Genomic DNA, 20215 nt, shown 5'->3' with positions numbered 1-20215 from the left:
CTCCAGGTCCTTCATAGATCTGGTGACGTCTCTAGTGACGTTGAAAGTGTGCTGCTGACAAAGGAGCTTAATTTCTACCTTACCACGGTCCCACCACTGCCTAAGATTATTAAAATCACTCTTCCTCAGCCTAAAAATGCCCCAAAATAAAACAACACCTCTCTAAAATTCCTATCGAAAGTTAAAACTGTATTAAAATGCCAATATGCGCACCTAGGTAAAAAATTCCTAATAAAACATGACATAAAACCAAAGAGTGATCAGTAAAACCAGCGAACAATGCTGCACATTTTAAAAATATTAAAATGGTGCTTAAAAACATAAATACGGTCTAACCTGGCTGAGGAGATCCACCCTCCCTAACGTGGGACCATGTGTACTGTCGGCAGTCCGGATGCATCCTTCTCCACACGTCCACCAGACCATGAGAATGGACCAGCCTCCTCAGCACTTGCTGTGAAGCTGGATGTGGCTCTGTGTGGTTTCTGTCATTAAAATCATCCTCTGTGCAGTTAAAATCCCCCCCCAAGAATAAAAAATCCTCCGAGGCACAGTCATTTAAAACATCATTAACTTTGGATAAAAACAGCTGCCTCTCTGTCCCAGTTGTTGGAGCATAGATATTTATAAAAACCACGTTAATAGGTCGAACCGTGCTTTCACAAAGAACAGCCTCCCTCCACGATGTGTTTGACCTCCAGTGACCGAGGCTGAAGGCCCTGGAGAAGAGGAAGCCCACTCCTCCGCTGAGGTTGGTGTTGTGGCTCAGGAGGACTTCCCCCCCCCACTCCCTCCTCCAGTCCGCCTCGTTGGTGCTGTCGCTGTGCGTCTCTTGTAAGAAGAGAACATCGTTGGCCTTCATCTTGTTAAATTCATAAATTGATGTTCTCTTCTTACTGTCCTCGCTCCATTTATTTAAAACTCCGACTCTGAATGTGTTCATTAAAAGAAAAGAGTTTAAAAAACAAATAAAACTTAAAACCAACAAATCAAATAAAACACACATTGGAGCTCTCCACCTCCCTGCTGGATGCACTCCTTTACTTTGGGCAAAAACTTTTGATCCTAAAACCTCTTGTTTGTCTAATTTTTTCCCTCATGTGGAAATGGCACGAGTGTACAAAGCCACGAGGTCAGGAAGTGATCCTTGACCTCTACTTTTTTCCCTTTTGTTTTGTGCAGAAACAGCCTGATCTCATCATCTGTGTACAGCTTTTGCGTCTGACTATTTGTTAAAACAGAGGAGAGTCGCTGTCCTCTGACCCCTCCTCGTCACTACTGTCCTCCACCGGCCCGCCCTGACTCCTCCTCCTCACTTCCACCCTGCTGGCCTTGGCCTCGCTGCCAGCCTGGCAACTCTTCTTTCTCTTTGAGGCTCCTTTCTGCCCCTGCTTCCTCCTCGTCCATCTCCACCTGCTCCGCCCTCTCCTGCACCGTCCTCCTCCACCTCTTCGCCTCCCCCACCTGTCCTACCCCTCAATGGGCTTCTCGCCACCCCTGTCCTCGTCTTTTTTCCTTTTCCTCCTCTTTCTCACTTTCCTCATTATTCTCCACCCCACTCCCACCTCTAAGCCCGTGCCACCATCACCACCATCACCAATATTATTTTTGTTTTTAAATCTTTTTTTGTTTTTCCCCCCTTCTTTTTCTTGTTTTCTTTCCTCCTCCCCCCTTCCCACCTCACCCCAGCCTCTACCCCACTGCTCTTGGCAGATCCCCACATCCCTCCATTTTTTGTCCGCTTTTCCTTCTTTTCCTTTCCTCTCACGCTCCCGACTCACCCACAGCCTGCCTTTCACTGCCCTGTCCAGCATCCCCACCCTCATCCCCACCCTTGCCCGCATCACCCCATCACTCACTCCTCATTCATACCCACCACATGTCGGTGCAGCAGCTCCGTTGTCGGGTGCAGCAGCAGTGACGCCGCCGCGCCCGCCTCCGCAGCCCAGCGGCAGCCGCCTCACCTGCTGTTCCCCACGCTGGTGTAGCGTCGTGGCCGCGACGGACCCGAGCCGCCCGGACCAGCTGGCGCAGGGTCGCCGCCGAGCAGGCCCTCGCGGTGTGCCCTCCTCCCGCAATGAAAGCACTTCATCGCCGATGAAGACGCGTGACGTTATAATTAACATCATCCACTCTGACGCTGAAGCGCAGGTTTAACTCCGCGCTCCGGTCGTTGAGTATCATATAAACCGATCTCGGTAACTCATGATATGCTTCATCGAGCTCTCCTTGAACCCCGATGAGATCTCTCATCGGGAGACCAGCTTTCCGTGCGGAGAGCTCTCTGCTGAGAAACTCATCGGAGATGAGCGGAGGGACGTTTGAAACGAGGACTCTGGTGGACGGCTGGTCCAGCGGAAACACCTGTACAAACAAATCTCCCACCGAGACCCTCCTCTACCACGCGGCACCTTCCCCACCTGATCCAGGAAGATCACGACCGTGCCGTTCATCTTGCGGCGGACTTCACGCTGCTGAACCCGACTTTCTTCCCGACTGCCCGAGCCAATTCCTCCACGCTGCACGAGGAGTCACCGGCAATCTTCATACCGTGTCTCCTCGTGAGCAGCGGAGGGGGAATCGAGGCAAACATTTCCGCCTCGCCCGAGCCGGTGAGGCACCGCAGCGGAAGACACCCAGAGAAAAACCCAACTAATCACCAAACAATTTAAACTACTGTGAAACCCAACTAATAAACCACATAAACTAAATACAAACAACTATGAAAGAATAGAGAAGAGAAACACACAGACAACGCCGCAGCTCCCAAACACACACCCTGTCGCTCTGACGCTCAGCGTGAACTGAGAGAGAGAGAGAGGGAGAGAGGAGGAGAGAGAGAGAGAGGGAGAGAGAGAGAGGGAGAGAGAGAGAGAGAGGGGAGAGGGGCAGAGAGAGAGAGAGGGAGAGTCAGAGAGGAAAGAGAGAGAGAGAGAGAGAGAGAGAGAGAGAGAGAGAGAGAGAGAGGGAGAGAGAGGGAGGTCAGAGAGAGAGAGGGAGGTCAGAGAGAGGGAGGAGGGGTCAGAGAGAGAGAGGGGGGTCAGAGAGAGAGAGGGAGAGAGAGAGAGAGAGAGAGAGGGGAGAGAGTGAGAGAGAGGGGAGAGAGTGAGAGAGAGAGGGGAGAGAGTGAGAGAGAGAGAGAGGAGAGAGAGAGAGGGAGAGAGTCAGAGAGAGAGAGAGGGGGAGAGTCAGAGAGAGAGAGCGAGCGAGAGAGGGGGGGGAGTCAGAGAGAGAGGGGGGGGGAGGACTGGAGGCCTTACCATGGGGCTGGGGTGTCCAGGAGGAGCCCCCCAGGTGGGCCTCTGGGCCTGCGTCCGGCCCCCCCGACTGGGGGGGGGAGGGGTGCTCGGCGGCTGCAGGGGGCGCTGTGGAGGGAGAGGGCACACCAGGAGCCTGGGATGAGGACGGGGGAGACAAGACGGAGGAGGAAGACGGAGGGGGGGCCACGGGGGAGGGGAGCGGGGGCGGGGTGGGCGGGGGAGGCGGGGTCGGGCAGGCGACGCCAAAAGGGGCGTGGCCGTGCAGGACGGTCACGGGCGACGGCGCGGGGAACATGGGGGGCCCGTTGGGGGCCGGCGAGGGCGGCTTGTGAGCGAGCGGCGAGGGCGCCGCCATCGGCACGAGCGGCCGCGGGCCCGCCGCCTTCCCCGGGGGGCTGCTGATCATGACGGGCGGCGAGGGCGGCAGCGGCGTGAAGTTGCACGCCGACCACACCACCGACTTGGCTGGGGGAGGCGGGGCCGGGGCCGTGGCGGCGGTAGTGGGCGGGGCTTGCGGAAAAGCCTGCTGCTGCCGCCGGGGGACGGTGGCGTAGTTGGGCAGCACCGGGTGGAAGGCGGAGCCGAGCGAGGTGGCGAAGCGGGAGGCCGAGTGCCTCAGAGGCGGCGTCGGCGGAGCGGCGGCGGCGGGCGCCGGGTAGGCGGGCGCCGCCAGGGACGGCCCGCCGTACTGCTGCGTGAACAGGGAGCTCTCGAAGGCTACGAGGGGCACAGCCATTGGCCACGGACAGACAGGACAGGAGGGGGAGGAAGAGGAGGAAGAGGAGGAAGCAGCCGGCATGCACACAGGAGGGAAAGACAGCAGAGAGAGAAGGAAGGAAGGAAGGAAGGAGGGAGGGAGGGGAGGAAAAAAGGGGGCAGATGAAGCAGGAAATAACCAGCAGAGCTTCACCAACATGTTCTAGGTTGTGTCGGACATTGTGGACCTGAGTGATGCGACTGCTTAGTGGACAGGTGTCACACACACACACACACACGCACACACACACACGCACACGCACACACACACACACACACCATGTGTCCTTTGAGAGAAGAGGAGGACACACACGCACACACACACACACCACACGCACACACGCACACGCACACGCACACACACACACACACGCACACGCACACACACACACACACACTTCATGTGTCCTTTGAGAGAAGAGGAGGACACACACACACACACGCGCCCATAGAACAGCAACACAGTGGATGTCATCAGGCCCGCTCATATAAACACTCAGTACACAAAAGTCCCAGCATGCATCAGTTCTTTGCCGATGAAAAGTGATCCGGTTCAAATGGAGAACAAACTGCAACGAAGTAAACATGAGAATGTAAACATATGATTTGTGTCTCTGTGTCTCGGTATGTCTAAGTCTCTGTATCTTTGTGTCCCAGGTTCTGGCCCCTGTGTCTCTGTATATCTGTATCTTTGTATCTCTGTATCTCTGTGTCCCGGTTCTGGCCTCTGTGTCTCTGTATCTCTGTGTCTTTGTATCTCAGTATCTTTGTGTCCCGGGTTCTGGCCCCTGTGTCTCTGTATCTCTGTATCTTTGTATCTCTGTATCTTTGTGTCCCAGGTTCTGGCCCCTGTGTCTCTGTATCTCTGTGTCTTTGTATCTCAGTATCTTTGTGTCCCGGGTTCTGGCCCCTGTGTCTCTGTATCTCTGTATCTTTGTATCTCTGTATCTTTGTGTCCCGGGTTCTGGCCCCTGTATCTCTGTATCTTTGTATCTCTGTATCTTTGTGTCCCGGTTCTGGCCTCTGTGTCTCTGTATCTCTGTGTCTTTGTATCTCAGTATCTTTGTGTCCCGGGTTCTGGCCCCTGTGTCTCTGTATCTCTGTGTCTTTGTATCTCAGTATCTTTGTGTCCCGGGTTCTGGCCCCTGTGTCTCTGTATCTCTGTATCTTTGTATCTCTGTATCTTTGTATCTCTGTATCTTTGTGTCCCAGGTTCTGGCCCCTGTGTCTCTGTATCTCTGTGTCTTTGTATCTCAGTATCTTTGTGTCCCGGGTTCTGGCCCCTGTGTCTCTGTATCTCTGTATCTTTGTATCTCTGTATCTTTGTGTCCCGGGTTCTGGCCCCTGTGTCTCTGTATCTCTGTATCTTTGTATCTCTGTATCTCTGTATCTTTGTGTCCCGGTTCTGGCCTCTGTGTCTCTGTAAACTCATAAACTTCTCTCCTCCCCTCTCAGTCCACTCAGCTCGTCCTCTGGCGCCACCAAGAGGTCAAACCTTTGGTTCACGCCCAGGGACTCGCGACGCTCCCATGAGCCTCGGCCGCCTCCCACTCTGAGACGCCGGTGCTGTTGGGTTACCGGGTCGGGTTCTCATCAGCCGTCTCCCACAGGGATGAATACTAGAAGCTCTGCTGGGTTTGGTCTGTTGGTGTGAACCCTTCCTGTCTGACAGGTGTTCCTGACCTCTTCCTGTTGGTCACGCTGCACCCAACCGGCCTCACGGGGGGTTAAGACCCTTCTCTGTTCTTCTGGAGGGCTTCATGAGGAGAGGGAGGGAGGTGATGTCATCAACTAATTACCTCGACTGCGACTAGCGCTTAGCGTAGCATGTCAGCGCCGGGTCCTCAGCTCGTCTTCTGCTCCACTTCCCCGACTCACACTTTTCTGAAGTCCTTTTTTCCCGTTACCAGAGAATGCAAATGGCTGAATTGGATGAGAACCAAACACGCTGACCTGGGAGTCATTTGATCTACTGCAGAACCCGTGAGCAATCAGCTGACGTTCCACACAGAACCATTTGGTTTAGAACCCGGACGGAGGGGTTCGATCAGAACCATTCTCATCCTTATAACCCTTGATGGAGGAAAGAGTTCCTCAAGATCCTCCCAGCGCCCACAACCACAACCACTGGGAGTGTGACCCATTATGGTCCAGCCTCCTCCTCCTCCTCCTCCCAGAAGAGCGTCCTGACCGCTCACGCTGCATTTACTTTCATTTCCACTCCACTCCACACACAACATGTCATCTCTTTTTCATCACCACAGAATTCCCTCTCCATGCTTTACTTCTTCCCGTGACCTTTTCTATACTTCTTCATCACTACTCACCCCCCCACACTCCCCTTTTCATCTTTCATGTTCTCTCTCTCTCTAGCTCTGGGTGGGTCATGTGACCTAGAGGCCCCGAGCCGTTCCACAACTCACGATCGTAAGAACGCGGGATTACAAGGAGAGCTGGACACGGGCGCGAAGGAATATTAATAAATAAGAAGACAATAGAGCTCGACCGCAGGCTGCTACCAACAGACAGCAGATCCACCTACAATAATAAGAATCATAAGTATATATACATGTATATATATATATATATATATATATAATTATTTGTTATATTTTTTTATAACATGAAAACTAAAATTGTTAAATCTGTTGACCTTTTGTTTACATGAATAAATCTAACACTGAATAAAAAGCAGCCTGCAGGCTGTCGTGTTTTCTTTTGATAGATTTATGGATTTTTGGGGCTTTAAAATAATAAAATAGTGGACTCCAGAGTTGCCGCTGATCCCAGAGTATAGCGTCCAATATGAAAACACTTATAGGATAGGATGTGTATAACAACCTGCACACGGCGAAGCGTCAGACACACACCACTGTGCTGGTGAGAGTGTGTGTGTGTGTGTGTGTGTGTGTGTGTAAAGCCAGACGCATACAATGCTAACCATTTTCTGAAGCGCAAAATATGGAAAAATATAGATTGATCTGAACAACACGAGCGGTGTGAGGTCATTAAGGGGACGCAGCCACAGCTACTGAGACACTTCTAGAAGCACCACTCCACTCACTGACATCAGTGTTGCTGTGTCACTTGTTCAAAAGACACACATACACACTCACACACACACACACTCACACACACACACACACACGCAGTTATCCTGGAAGAGAGAAGCAGTGCTATGAAGCAGGCTCACATCGAACCCAACAGACTCGTATGTTCAAACAGTGTGTGTGTGTGTGTGTGAGTGTGTGTGTGCGTGTTTATATTTTATTCATTGGTTCATTTGGTAGGGACAGTGCACACCAATACAACATTGTGTGTGTGAGATACGATGCTTTTGCTCTCTACGTGTGTAATTGTGTGTATGCCATTTTTTCAGAAACACACACACACACACACACACACACACACACCCCTGGGGGGTCTCAGCAGCCTTGTCCCTGATAGTGTATTTTTAGCCTGTGAGTAACACCACTGCCTGTATGTGTGTGTGTGTGTGTGTGTGTGTGTGTGTGTGTGTATGCGCCGCCTCCCCTCAGGACCCGGTCCTCGAAACCAGAGAGCTCGGATCCCCTTTCTATCACAGCGACCCGAACACACAACCTGATCTGAGGCTCCGCCTCCTCCCTGTGGAGATCAGACTGAAGAGGTTTCACGTTGCCTTTTGTTTTTTGGGGCAATTGTTCCTGAACTACGGATTTAAAATCATTGTTTCCTCATTTCTCCAACGCCACTAATGACCATCTTCATGAGGCTTTTCTGGACGTATGTGTGAAGTCAGAAGTGATGTGTGTGTGTGTGTGTTCCCTGCCCCCCCTTGTGCCTCAGCAGCCTGTCCACAGCGCCTCTCCGGCCCCGGGGCCCGGTAGCATAGCGCTAACAGAGGAAGCTCACCGCTCACTTGGAGACATGTTGGTGACCCGGACCGTTCTCCCACAATGCAACGCAAAGAACCGCGTCCAATGGGAGGAACATGTCCGACGGAGTCATATAATTGCCGTGTGATTGACACGTGTGTGTACTGAGATGGATACACACTAGAGTGTAGTGGAGTGTGTACAGGAGCCCACGTCACACACACACACACACACACACACATGAAGCCTCTCTGGAGATCTCAGGATGTTCAGCATCACACACGACTGGCTCCTTATTGTCCTTTTTAAAACTCACAGTGTGTGTGAGCGTCACTCACCGGCGTTGGAGATGCGCCTCCCTCTCTCCCAGTCCTGCTGCTCTCTGTCCTGCTGCTCCTGCTGCTCCAGGCGCTCCGCTTGCTCCGCCTGCGCCTCCTTTTCCAGGAGCTCTCGCTCCAAACGCTCCTGCTCCTCTAGGCGCTCTTGCTCCTGGCGCTCCTTCTCTTGACGCTCCTTCTCCTGGCGCTCCTTCTCCTGACGCTCCTTCTCTTGACGCTCCTTCTCCTGACGCTCCTTCTCTTGACGCTCCTTCTCCTGGCGCTCCTTCTCCTGATGCTCCTTCTCTTGACGCTCCTTCTCCTGACACTCCTTCTCTTGACGCTCCTTCTCCTGACGCTCCTTCTCTTGACACTCCTTCTCTTGACGCTCCTTCTCTTGACGCTCCTTCTCCTGACACTCCTCCTGACGCTCCTGATGCTCCCGTTCCAACTCCTTCTGCTCCTGCAGGTCCTGGAGCTGCCTGGGTGAGGAGAAGGAAAGGAAACAAGGGAGGGGAAAAAAGGTCAGGAGAGCAGTGGAAAGAGGGGAAAGGAGAAGCAGGACGAGGGGAGAGGAAACAGGAGAGGAGACGAGGGGAAGGTTGTGAGGAGAGGAAACAGGAGAGGAGACGGGAGAAGAAAGGAGAGAAGAGGGGAGGAAACAGGACAGGAGAGGGGAAAGGAGAAGAAGGTTGTGAGGAGAGGAAAGAGGAGAGGAGACGGGAGAAGAAAGGAGAGAAGAGGGGAGGAAACATGACAGGAGAGGGGAAAGGAGAAGAAGGTTGTGAGGAGAGGAAACAGGAGAGGAGACGGGAGAAGAAAGGAGAGAAGAGGGGAGGAAACAGGACAGGAGAGGGGAAAGGAGAAGAAGGTTGTGAGGAGAGGAAAGAGGAGAGGAGACGGGAGAAGAAAGGAGAGAAGAGGGGAGGAAACAGGACAGGAGAGGGGAAAGGAGAAGAAGGTTAAGAGGATAGGAAAGAGGAGAGGAGACGGGAGAAGAAAGGAGAGAAGAGGGGAGGAAACAGGACAGGAGAGGGGAAAGGAGAAGAAGGTTGTGAGGAGAGGAAAGAGGAGAGGAGACGGGAGAAGAAAGGAGAGAAGAGGGGAGGAAACAGGACAGGAGAGGGGAAAGGAGAAGAAGGTTAAGAGGAGAGGAAAGAGGAGAGGAGACGGGAGAAGAAAGGAGAGAAGAGGGGAGGAAACAGGACAGGAGAGGGGAAAGGAGAAGAAGGTTGTGAGGAGAGGAAACAGGAGAGGAGACGGGAGAAGAAAGGAGAGAAGAGGGGAGGAAACAGGACAGGAGAGGGGAAAGGAGAAGAAGGTTGTGAGGAGAGGAAAGAGGAGAGGAGACGGGAGAAGAAAGGAGGGAGGAAACAGAAGAGGAGAAGAGGTGAAACAGGAGGAGAATGAACATTAATGCAAAATCCACATGTTTGTAGTCGGGGGGGATGTGGACGCAATCCTTCAGGAAAGACGAGCAGAGCAACGAGAAAGGAGAACATTAGTGGGGGGCGGGGCCTGTCTTGACCCCCCCCCCCCCCCATGACCTACAGGCAATTACTGTTGACATGTCATTACATAAGGTAAAGCTCTTCTAAGACCGCCATGTGGAAGCTTCCCATTGGCTGCACAGAGACAGCATGAGTCAGCAGAAAAATACAACAATGAAATAAAAACTACAGTTCTTATTTCACTTTTTTAATAATTAATTAATACCCTTAAGTTTTTAGTGTGAGCTTATAGTTCTTTTGACGCACACTGTGGCTGCAGCACCGAGTTGGGCCACCAGGTGTCAGCAGAAGGCAGCGCTTGAAGGACCGGTGTGTGTGTGTGTGTGTGACTGAAGGAGCAAGCAGGGGGGGGGGGGTGTATTCCCGTGTGTGTCCCATGTGAACATGACAAAGTGTGACGGAGACAAGCAGCCATTTCCCATTTCTGAGGTGATATGTAACAACTGTAGACTACCCCTACCCCCCGTGTCAAACTATATAATACATTGAATATTGTCTAAAAATCTATAAATATGAATACATTTTGATATATTTGAACGTAAGAAATATATAAACGGATTGACTGTCATGATATGCGTTGGCTGTAAATGAGCGAGTGTTACGATCATGAATTGCTCGAGCAAGGAGAGTGATGGTGGGAACTTTTTCTCTGTGACACACACACACACACACACACTACTCCGGGGTCGCTGTGTTGGCCAAGGTGCACGTTGGGAACGGCTCCCAGGGATCTTGGCTGCCGTGGGAAGCCGGTGGCTTCGCTCGGTGGTTCTTGAGAGAGAGAGTTGGCTTTCGTGAAAACTAAAGAGAGAGAGAGAGAGGGGGAACGTCGGCCCGTTCCCTGAGTGTGACATCATTCAGTTGCTTATTGATAGAACCTCAACATGTTGAATATGGACCAACAGAGTGAGTCCTGGGTCCGTCAGGCCGGGAGAAGCCCCCTCAGCGTTCCTCTCATCACAGTCACATGATGACATCTTCACACATCACTGACTCTGATGAGCTGCATGGAGCTTCTCTTTGTGTGTCTGTGTGCACTGTTGTACTGTGTCTCATCCTGTTTGTTATTGTTTTGTGTTTTTTATTGTTTTATATTTGTAATTGTTTTATATTTTGTATTGTTTATATTTATAATAGTTTTATGTTTGTTATTGTTTTTTTGTTTTATATTTGTTATTGTTTATGTTTGTAATTGTTTTATGGTTTTTATTGTTTTTATGATTTTTATTGTTTATATTTGTTATTCTTTTATGGTTTTATGGTTTTCATGGTTTTTATTCTTTTATGTTTGTTTTTGTTTTATATTTGTAATTGTTTTATAGTTGTAATTGTTTTATATTTGTTATAGTTTTATGGTTTTTACTGTTTATATTTGTAATTGTTTTATATTTGTTATTGTTTATGTTTGTTATTGTTTTATGTTTGTTATTGTTATATATTTGTAATTGTTTTATATTTGTTATTGTTTTATGGTTTTTACTGTTTATATTTGTAATTGTTTTATATTTGTAGTTGTTTTATGTTTGTTATTGTTTTATGTTTGTTATTGTTTTATGTTTGTTATGGTCTGCCAAGGGACTACAGATGCAAATGAGCTGAAGCTACTATCTGGTCCAGAGCATCAAATGGTGACATTTATGTTTTAACTGTACATGGTCCCTTTGAAATAAAGATAATAATAATAATAAAGATGTATCACGTTTTGTACGAGGACAAAACAAATTCTGATCACAATGAGCTGGTAAAGGGAGGAAATCTGAGAGGAATAAGATTGGTAATAAAATAGTTTGCAAAAGTCTGCTCCAGATATGTCAACGCCGAGGAGAACGTTCAGCCTTCCACCTCCTCCCTCCCCCAGTGGACAGGATCTAACACTCCGGCTGATTAAAGTGAATATAAGTAGCACCAAAGCTAATGAACTCAAACCCGAAGAGGTTTCCACTGCAAGAAGTTCATCCTGACCAATGAGGTGCGATGGAGAGGTGTGAAGACTTCAAATTAAAATAAATGATCTCTTTATGTCCGCTATGCCTGAAGAGCACCGGAGGGATGGAGAGGCATGGTGCACGGCGTGACTCCAATATGGCGTGGACGGCTGCTTCCTCACACCGCTGCCGGTCCCGGTTCTCACGCTGTGTCAGCAGGCCGCTGATGTAATTACAGGAAGAACAGGAGTGCGCTGGATTTATGGGCCGATGGAAGCGTGGCAGGGTCACGAACAAGGATCCTGCAGCCTCCTCGCTCACAGAAATGAGTTCCCCTGTGGGATCCCCTGCCCCAGAACATCTCCGTGATTAAATACAGCTTGTGATGTAATGGTGTGACAGCGGTCTAATTAGGCAGATCAGAGGGGCTTCCACTTGTCTTTTTTTGACTGGTGTTGTTCTTTTCTATGCAAAGAGGGCGAAACAGCCAGCAGCCAAATGCTGGCAGGTGGTCGCTGGTACAGCTGGTGCAGCTGGTGCAGGTGGTGCAGGTGAGCGCCATCTTTTCTGTTCAAAAAGCCAAGTTTGATTTGTTAAGCAGTGAGAGGAATTATGTCTGGTGGAGGAAAAAGGAGTTTACCGACATGCCATGTGGTTTAAATGTGGCAGTCAAGTAACTTAAGCAGATAGATAGGTAGGTAGGTAGGTACGTAGGTAGATAGATAGGTAGGTGGGTAGGTAGGTAGATAGATAGGTAGGTAGGTAGATAGGTAGATAGGTGGGTAGGTAGGTAGGTAGGTAGGTATAGATAGGTAGGTAGGTAGTTAGATAGGTAGGTAGATAGGTAGGTAGGTAGCTAGGTAGGTGGGTAGGTAGGTAGATAGGTAGGTATAGATAGGTAGGTGGGTAGGTAGGTAGGTAGATAGGTAGGTGGGTAGGTAGATAGATAGGTAGGTGGGTAGGTAGGTAGGTAGATGGGTAGGTAGGTGGGTAGGTAGTAGGGGTGCAACGGATCATCATTGATCCGTGATCCGTTCGGATCATCTATTTCGTTCGCATTCGCATTCGATTGCGCATGATGATTATGAAAAAAAAAAAAAAAAAAATGCTCAGTCCACACACACACACACGTAACACGTGGCGATTATATACTAACATAAAGAAAAAAACACAAACAACGTGGTCATGCGCGCGGGAGAGGAACAGAAGAAAGAACGCCCATGGAAATCCCCCTGTTGGGAGCATTTGGCTTCCCTGTCAAATTGAATTCAGAAGGAAAGAGGTTGGTGGATAAAACTGACGGTGTGTAGGCACTGTGGCACAAGAAAGTCATACAACAGTGGAAAGTTTCCTGGAAACACAGAGGCTACGCATTTACAACCGACATCACCCCGGGTGTTTCGGGGGGGTGAAAACCGAAAGCGGCTCAACAAAACCATCATCACGGCATTTAGCAGCCTTCCTCCTCCACAATCGGGCCGGGCTAAAATCACAAAGCGCTATCGGTCTGTTATATTCCGTTTTGCAAAAAACAAGTCAAACATGCTGAACTGCGTTGCTTACTCACGTTTACATCATCCGTCGCGCACCACTTCAGCGATAATATTGTGCCAGGTCTGTATGAGCAGGAGAAGAAAAGGTGGTGGATGAGCTACTCTGTTGCACCTACAACAGACGGGTTGGACGGGTGGGAGCAGTGGTGACTAGTGACAATAACCGCTCACTTCATCACAGCAGACTGGGAGATGAGAAGTCCGGTGCTGCAGACAGTCACACAGGCAGTCACCTTGCGCAGGTACTGACACAAGCAGTGGAGGAATGGTAGATAAAGAGGCCCACTACTAATATCCCAGTCACAACTGATAATGCCAAAATCAAATAAATGCAGTGAATGAGGCAGGACTGGGCCCACAGATAGGGTGCTTTGCACATGTAAATTGGCATCACAGAAGGGAATCTCAGTCAATAGGATGGACCGCCTCCTTGGGAGGATCAGGAAGGTGGTTTCCTTCACAGAAGCACACAACAGCTGCTCATGTGCTTAGAAAGACACAAGAAATGCTAAGCTGCCTACTCATAAGCTCATACATGATGTCCCAACAAGGTGGAACTCCACTTATGATATGTTAGAGCGTTATCTGTGTCAAAGACATCATAACCCTTTCTGATGATGATGCGTTACCATCTGTGTCATGATCCTTCCGCTGAAAACAAGGATTCTACAATCCATGGCTCCAAGTGTGGAAGACAGCACCATCACTCAAGATGTCAAGACTGCCAAGAGAGAGGAGCCCAGATACACTTTCACCCCCCTACTCTACAGGACTACCTCCACAGATCTACTGCCCTGGATCCAAGGTTAAGTCCCTGTCTCATAGACCCTGACTGACGCCCAGAGGACATACAGTGACCTTGATCAATTTAAATCTTCATACATTTTTATTTTCAGTAATAATGGCATTCATTTAATGTTATTGCGCACCATGTTTATGAAACATGAAAATAAATAATAGGTTTAATTAATGACCTATTCTTTTTCTTCAGGTCAAGCTCAGAGCCAACAACAAAAACAAACTTACACATCTCTCCAAAAAGAAAGGGTGCGTGCAGAGCTTTTTTGGAGACCTTTGCCAGCAAAGACATGGACAGCAAGACTCCTGCTGACATCAAAGAGGAGGTGGCATTCTACCTGGCAGCAAGCGGCATTGCAGTGGATGGTGATCCACTGACATGGTGGAAAAGCAATGAGTTTGCTAAGATGGCAAGATGCTATCTCGCTGCTGCCTTCAGTTTCTTTCAGAGGAGTTCTCAACAGCAGGGGGGGGAGTGACTGCAAGCAGTCCCCACTCTCTCCAGACAAAATAGACACCTTGTCTTTTTGAAAAAAATTTAAAATTATAAGCTGTATGCTTTGTTTTCTTTCTTTAATTCTTCTTTGATAATAATGCTCTTGTTTCAAGGAAGATGATGTGCCTTCTTTATGTGCACTTTAATTTGTTTTTTATTAATGGTCATTGGTCCATGTTTAAAGGAAGGAGATATGCCTTTGATTATGTTGAAAAGAAGATGTTAATTGTACACTTTAAGTTGATTTTATATATTTCAATTGAATAATTTAAAAGTGTTAATAAACAAAAAGACAAAACATGTTTATTTGTCTTGTCTATTTTTTTTTTTTTTTTTTGATGAAAAAAATGATCGATCCGACTCTGTGAGAGGAGAACGATCCGAACCGTGAGTTTTTTGATCCGTTGCACCCCTAGTAGGTAGGTAGGTAGATAGATAGGTAGATAGGTAGGTGGGTAGGTAGATAGATAGGTAGGTTGGTAGGTAGATAGGTAGATGGGTAGGTAGGTGGGTAGGTAGGTAGATAGATAGATATATGATAGATAGCTAGATAGATAGATATATGATAGATAGATAGATGATAGATAGGTATGTAGGTAGATGGATAGATAGATGATAAATAGATAGATAGGTATGTAGGTAGATGGATAGATGATAGATAGATAGATAGATGATAGATAGATAGATAGATAGGTAGGTAGGTAGATAGATAGATAGATGATAGATAGATAGGTAGGTAGGTAGATAGGTAGGTAGGTAGATGGATAGATGGATAGATATACAGATAGATAGGTAGGTAGGTAGAAAGATGGATAGGTAGGTAGGTAGATGGATAGATGGATAGGTAGGTAGGCAGATACACACAAAATAGGACTTGGACAGAGGGTCACAGTGTGCTGGTGATGATGCAATCTACTCGGAATGTATACTTTGCTAAGGTATATAGGCATACATTTACTTATATTATTATATTTAGAGTCAAATGGACCATAAAGTGGGGGAAATTATGTTGTAATTTCTGCGAGTTCTCCGTGTTTTTGTCACCCAACTTTAACGCTTTAACAGTTTGTTTTCACTTCATGAAAGCAACATTATGGTCGCCCTAAAAATTTATTATTCAGCATTTTCATTCTCGGGTTCCAAAAAAATAACAGAACCTCGAGGCTTTTCGGAATCGTAGTCCACAAACCAATATGGGTGAGCTCACGGCCACGACGTCCATTCTTTTATAAAACGGTGTAGGACTGAGACGCTGCTCCAGGAAACTTGGCCAATCTGTTACCCGTCAGTCTCCTTAACATCTAGGCTGTTTCCAGAATAACTCCCCCTCGTATCCAACAAATAAAACTAAACTAACAGAGACAGTGTAATTTGTCTTGTGCAATGTCTCGTTTTTTTTCTCATTCCACTCCGGCAAACATAGGGTGTACTGGCTGGAGCCGTCCTCATTAGAGTGGAGAGGAAACCTCAGCTGTCCTGACGTCTAGTTGCACTGATGTTTCCTTTGTTGCAGTTAAATGTCCGTGCTGGCGTTGATGAATGTCTTCTAGCTCAGGGGATTTTCAAACCCCGGACTGTTGGCCACTTTTGTGTTGAAAGGACAATAACGTTGTGAATTAGTTGCCTTGAGCTCATGCACATGCACACTCACACACCTCGCAGTCTAAGTTATGGATGTCACACATGCACATGTCATTTCCCTAGGCAGGAGATCATGACATTCTAAAACAATATGCAAATGCAGGCTTTAAATAAGCTGTGCGGAGAGAAATGTGGAAGTGTAAAAACTAAAGTGAAGCCATAGAGCGGAACTAAAGCTGGTTAAACCTTTTTTCTTGTCAAAAAGAAATCCAAAGAGCCACTGAAAAAGGCCTTTCTCAGTTCTGTGGTTGGGTACCAGGAGCTTCAGTTCCCATGAAACAACCCGGACTAACAGGGAACACGGAAACTGAGTGTTTTAATCAAAGCAAATGGGTGAGGCGAGAAAGCACCCTAGGGTTCCATTAAGAACCCTTCTTGGAATAGTTATTCCAGGATTGTTGAAGGCTTGGGTGTTAAAAGCTTCTCCCTGCCCACACACCCAGGACAACTGGTAGTAAACCGTGATGGTTGTGGGTCGAGCTGCACCACATTGTCCCTGTGCCTATAGGAACCTAATGAGGAGCCCTGGGTGTGTCCTAGAATAAACTTGGACTAGTGTAGGGTTCTCCTTAGAACCCCCAGGTTGGGTTGTAGATGAATCCCTTGGAATATAAAAGAGTTATCGGTAGAAGCCCCTGGGTAGGTTCTAACTCTTGTAATATAAAAGAGTTCTCGATAGAATCCCCTGGGTAGGTCCTAACTCTTGGACCATAAAAGAGTTCTCGATAGAATCCCCTGGGTAGGTCCTAACTCTTGGACCATAAAAGAGTTCTCGATAGAAGCCCCTGGGTATGTCCTAACTCTTGGACTATAAAAGAGTTCTCAATAGAATCCCCTGGGTAGGTTCTAACTCTTGTAATATAAAAGAGTTCTCGATAGAATCCCCTGGGTAGGTCCTAACTCTTGTAATATAAAAGAGTTCTCGATAGAATCCCCTGGGTAGGTTCTAACTCTTGGACTATAAAAGAGTTCTCGATAGAAGCCCCTGGGTAGGTCCTAACTCTTGGACTATAAAAGAGTTCTCGATAGAAGCCCCTGGGTAGGTCCTAACTCTTGTAATATAAAAGAGTTCTCGATAGAATCCCCTGGGTAGGTCCTAACTCTTGGACTATAAAAGAGTTATCGGTAGAACCCCCCGGGTAGGTTCTAGATAGAAACTCTTTGAATACGAATGAGTCATTGATCCAACCCCATGGGTAATTTCAAGATGAAACTCTTGGAATATTAATGAGTTAATGATCCAAAACCCTGGGTAAGTTCTACATGTACCTTATTTAAAGACACATGACTTGACTCTTTTGTCTTAAATCTGCGTCTCCCTTTCTTTTGAGGTCGTAACACCTTGAAGCACAAAGACGTTCTCCGTAGACTCTAGAGAGTGGAATCATGTTAGCATCCTTGTAAGGTGAAAAAGATCTGAAATAACCTCCAAAAAGAGTTCTGAGTGGAACCATTAGAGAATAAGTGTTATCTGTAAAACCTCTCATAAGGGGTTCTGAGGTGGAACTGTCAAAAGGGGTTCTGAGGTAGAACTGTCAAAAGGGGTTCTGTTCAAACCACCCGGTATGGTTCTATTGAGCACCTTCATTTCTAAAAGTGAGATTATATCTTTATATTCATTGAAAGATATCAGTTCCAGAAGAAATCATGTCGATCTGAAGTAGGGTAATCAGCATTGTTTCATGTATTGCGTCACTTCCAGGGGACCTATCCAATGACCCCCCCCCCCCTGTCTACATATATCCTGCCTCTGATGGCTGAACCTAAAACTGGTTTCTCTTGCCTCCTTGCAGGGAAACGTAACAGGATCCAAAGCTGTGAAAAGCCTTCCCGCACGCCTTAACTGGCGCCTCACTCGCCTCCTGACAAGGGTTGCCAGGGAAACCGTTGCTAAGGGAGCGTGGGCGGCAGCACGGCCTGAATCCCGAGCGTGCACACAGACGTACGTGCGCACATATTCCTTCTTCCTCTTTGCATCGACTTACAACGACTGAGTTGCGGAGTCGGAGAGGGTTCGGGGCGAGACGGGGAACGTCAAAGGCCTTTTGTCCAAATGAAGAGGACAGAAACAGGAAGCGGCAAAGGCCCTCGACACCTTTCATTGGAGTTTAATGCATTAACTCCCAAAGCGAAGCTGAGACATTCATCCAACTGACCGGTTGACCTGAAACAGTCAACATTAACCAAAAGATCACTAGAAACTAAAACATGAACAACTCCACCAGGACACGAGGTCTATTAGAACATCGATTGGTTGAAATCAGCTTGAATAGAATCATACAAGGAATTTGAGTTGATGTACTTCATTACCTTCGCATTGAAATTGCGGAAGGTTATGTTTTGATCGCCATGTATTTATTTATTTATTTGTATGCGTGTTATTCGCATAACTCAAAAAGTATTAAACCGAATCGCATGAAATTCGGTGGGATGATTGGTTATTATCCGGGGAGCATTTGATTAGATTTTGGGATCGATCGGGTCAACGGTTAAGGTCAAGGTCATGAAAAGGTCAAAATCTTCATTTTACCATAGCACGGTCAATTTATATCCAATTGGCATGCAAGTAATGCCAAAATGTTCATAATTCAATGCCCAATCTTGTGATATGCGAAGCTATGCGCTCTACCGCGTGCCCGTTCTAGTTTAAAATGTATTCATTTTTGGGGCGGCTGTGGGGTAAGGGGGTCGTCCTGCAACCCCAAGGTCGTCGGTTCGATCCCCGCTCTCCCCATTAGTTGCAAGTTGAAGTGTCCATGAGCAAGGCACTGAACCCCCAGTTGCTCCCCGGGCGCTTCATTGCAGCCCACTGCTCCTTAATAACTAAGGATGGGAGAATCCTTTAAATGCAGAGAATAGATTTTGTTGCCTGTGTACCTGAACTCTGTGCAATGACAATAGATTGAATCCAATCCAATTTTAACACTAGAAGTGATATATCTGAACCAAAATGAAAACAATGGGAACGTGTGGAGTAAGTAATGAAGGAGTGAGGACGGTTTGAAATGCAGCATGAGGTAAAGTCTCGCTGGACAGGTGTCCGTGATGCGCTCACAGCCGGAGGCGTGCCGCTCCGTCGGCCGCCATCAGCCCAGAACACGGTCACGGCAGATTAACCCTCGAGTTCTGGTGAACGTGTCGGTGACTGATGGCCGTTGACCTCGTGTTCACAACCCGAAACAAAAAGCCTCCTGCTGGACCTTCTGCTCCAATCCGTCTGAAATCACAGAATCCCAGGGTGTTTATTTCAGCTGCTTTTCTCGTGTCGGTTGATAAATTGTCACAACGCTTCGTGCACGGCGACGTCCCGTTTGGGTTTTTTGACACGTTGCCGCGAGCGACAACGGCGCTAAATCTCCAGGGACGCTGGAAGTCTGGCGGAAGCTGTCGAGCCAGCTCAGCGGCTCGCCTGATTGGCTCGCGGAACCAGGAAACGATGTGTGAATGGACGGGAGCCCAGATGGACCATATGGAGCTGCTTAGAGTGAGGAGCTGGTCCAAGTGTGCAAACACACACACACACACACACACACACACACACACACACACCATGTGTCATTTTGTGTCCCGCTGACATAAGAACCCCAACCTCGTTATAATGGCGAAGCTAACATACCTTTTTTTTTGTTTGGAGTTATGATTCTGTGTGTGTGTGTGTTTGTGTGTGTGGGGGGGGGAGATACACACGGATGTCAGCCTGCGCTGGTGTTTTCATCCCCCGAGTGTTAGATACCAGCAGCTACGTGCTAACAGCCAACACAGACCTCTCTCTATTTCCTCATCGTCTCTCCATTAAGACCCATTCCCTCTCTTCCTCCCTCCCTCCCTCCCTCCCTCTCTCTCTCCCTCCCTGCTGTCTCTCCCAACACTCATTCCCCTCGCTCCCACGCACCGCGCAGCTATTTATACCGCGGCCTATTATTTCCAGCTCGCCGTCCTTTCTAATCCGAGAGCCGCGTTCCCAACAGGTGTTTTCACCCTGCGGCCGGAGCCCCGCCCCCCGCTTCACCTGTCTGGATGGAAATTCAATTCAATTCAGTTTATTTGTATAGCCCAATTTCACAAATTACAAATTTGTCTCGGAGTGCTTTACAATCTGTA

General features: G+C 48.1%; 1 protein-coding gene across 1 annotated transcript in view; it reads right to left on the bottom strand.

The window, feature by feature from the left end:
- enah (ENAH actin regulator) overlaps window positions 1–20215 on the bottom strand; it is a 93740-nt gene that overhangs the window by 14392 nt on the left and 59133 nt on the right. The window contains 1 exon segment of the mRNA XM_056427857.1: window positions 8212–8672. Within this exon segment, the coding sequence (XP_056283832.1) occupies window positions 8212–8672 (461 nt within the window).

Source organism: Pseudoliparis swirei, chromosome 12, assembly GCF_029220125.1.
Source record: "Pseudoliparis swirei isolate HS2019 ecotype Mariana Trench chromosome 12, NWPU_hadal_v1, whole genome shotgun sequence".
NCBI lineage: Eukaryota > Metazoa > Chordata > Actinopteri > Perciformes > Liparidae > Pseudoliparis > Pseudoliparis swirei.
The sequence above is the reverse complement of the archived record's forward strand: the minus strand, read 5'-3'. Positions and strand labels throughout refer to the sequence as shown.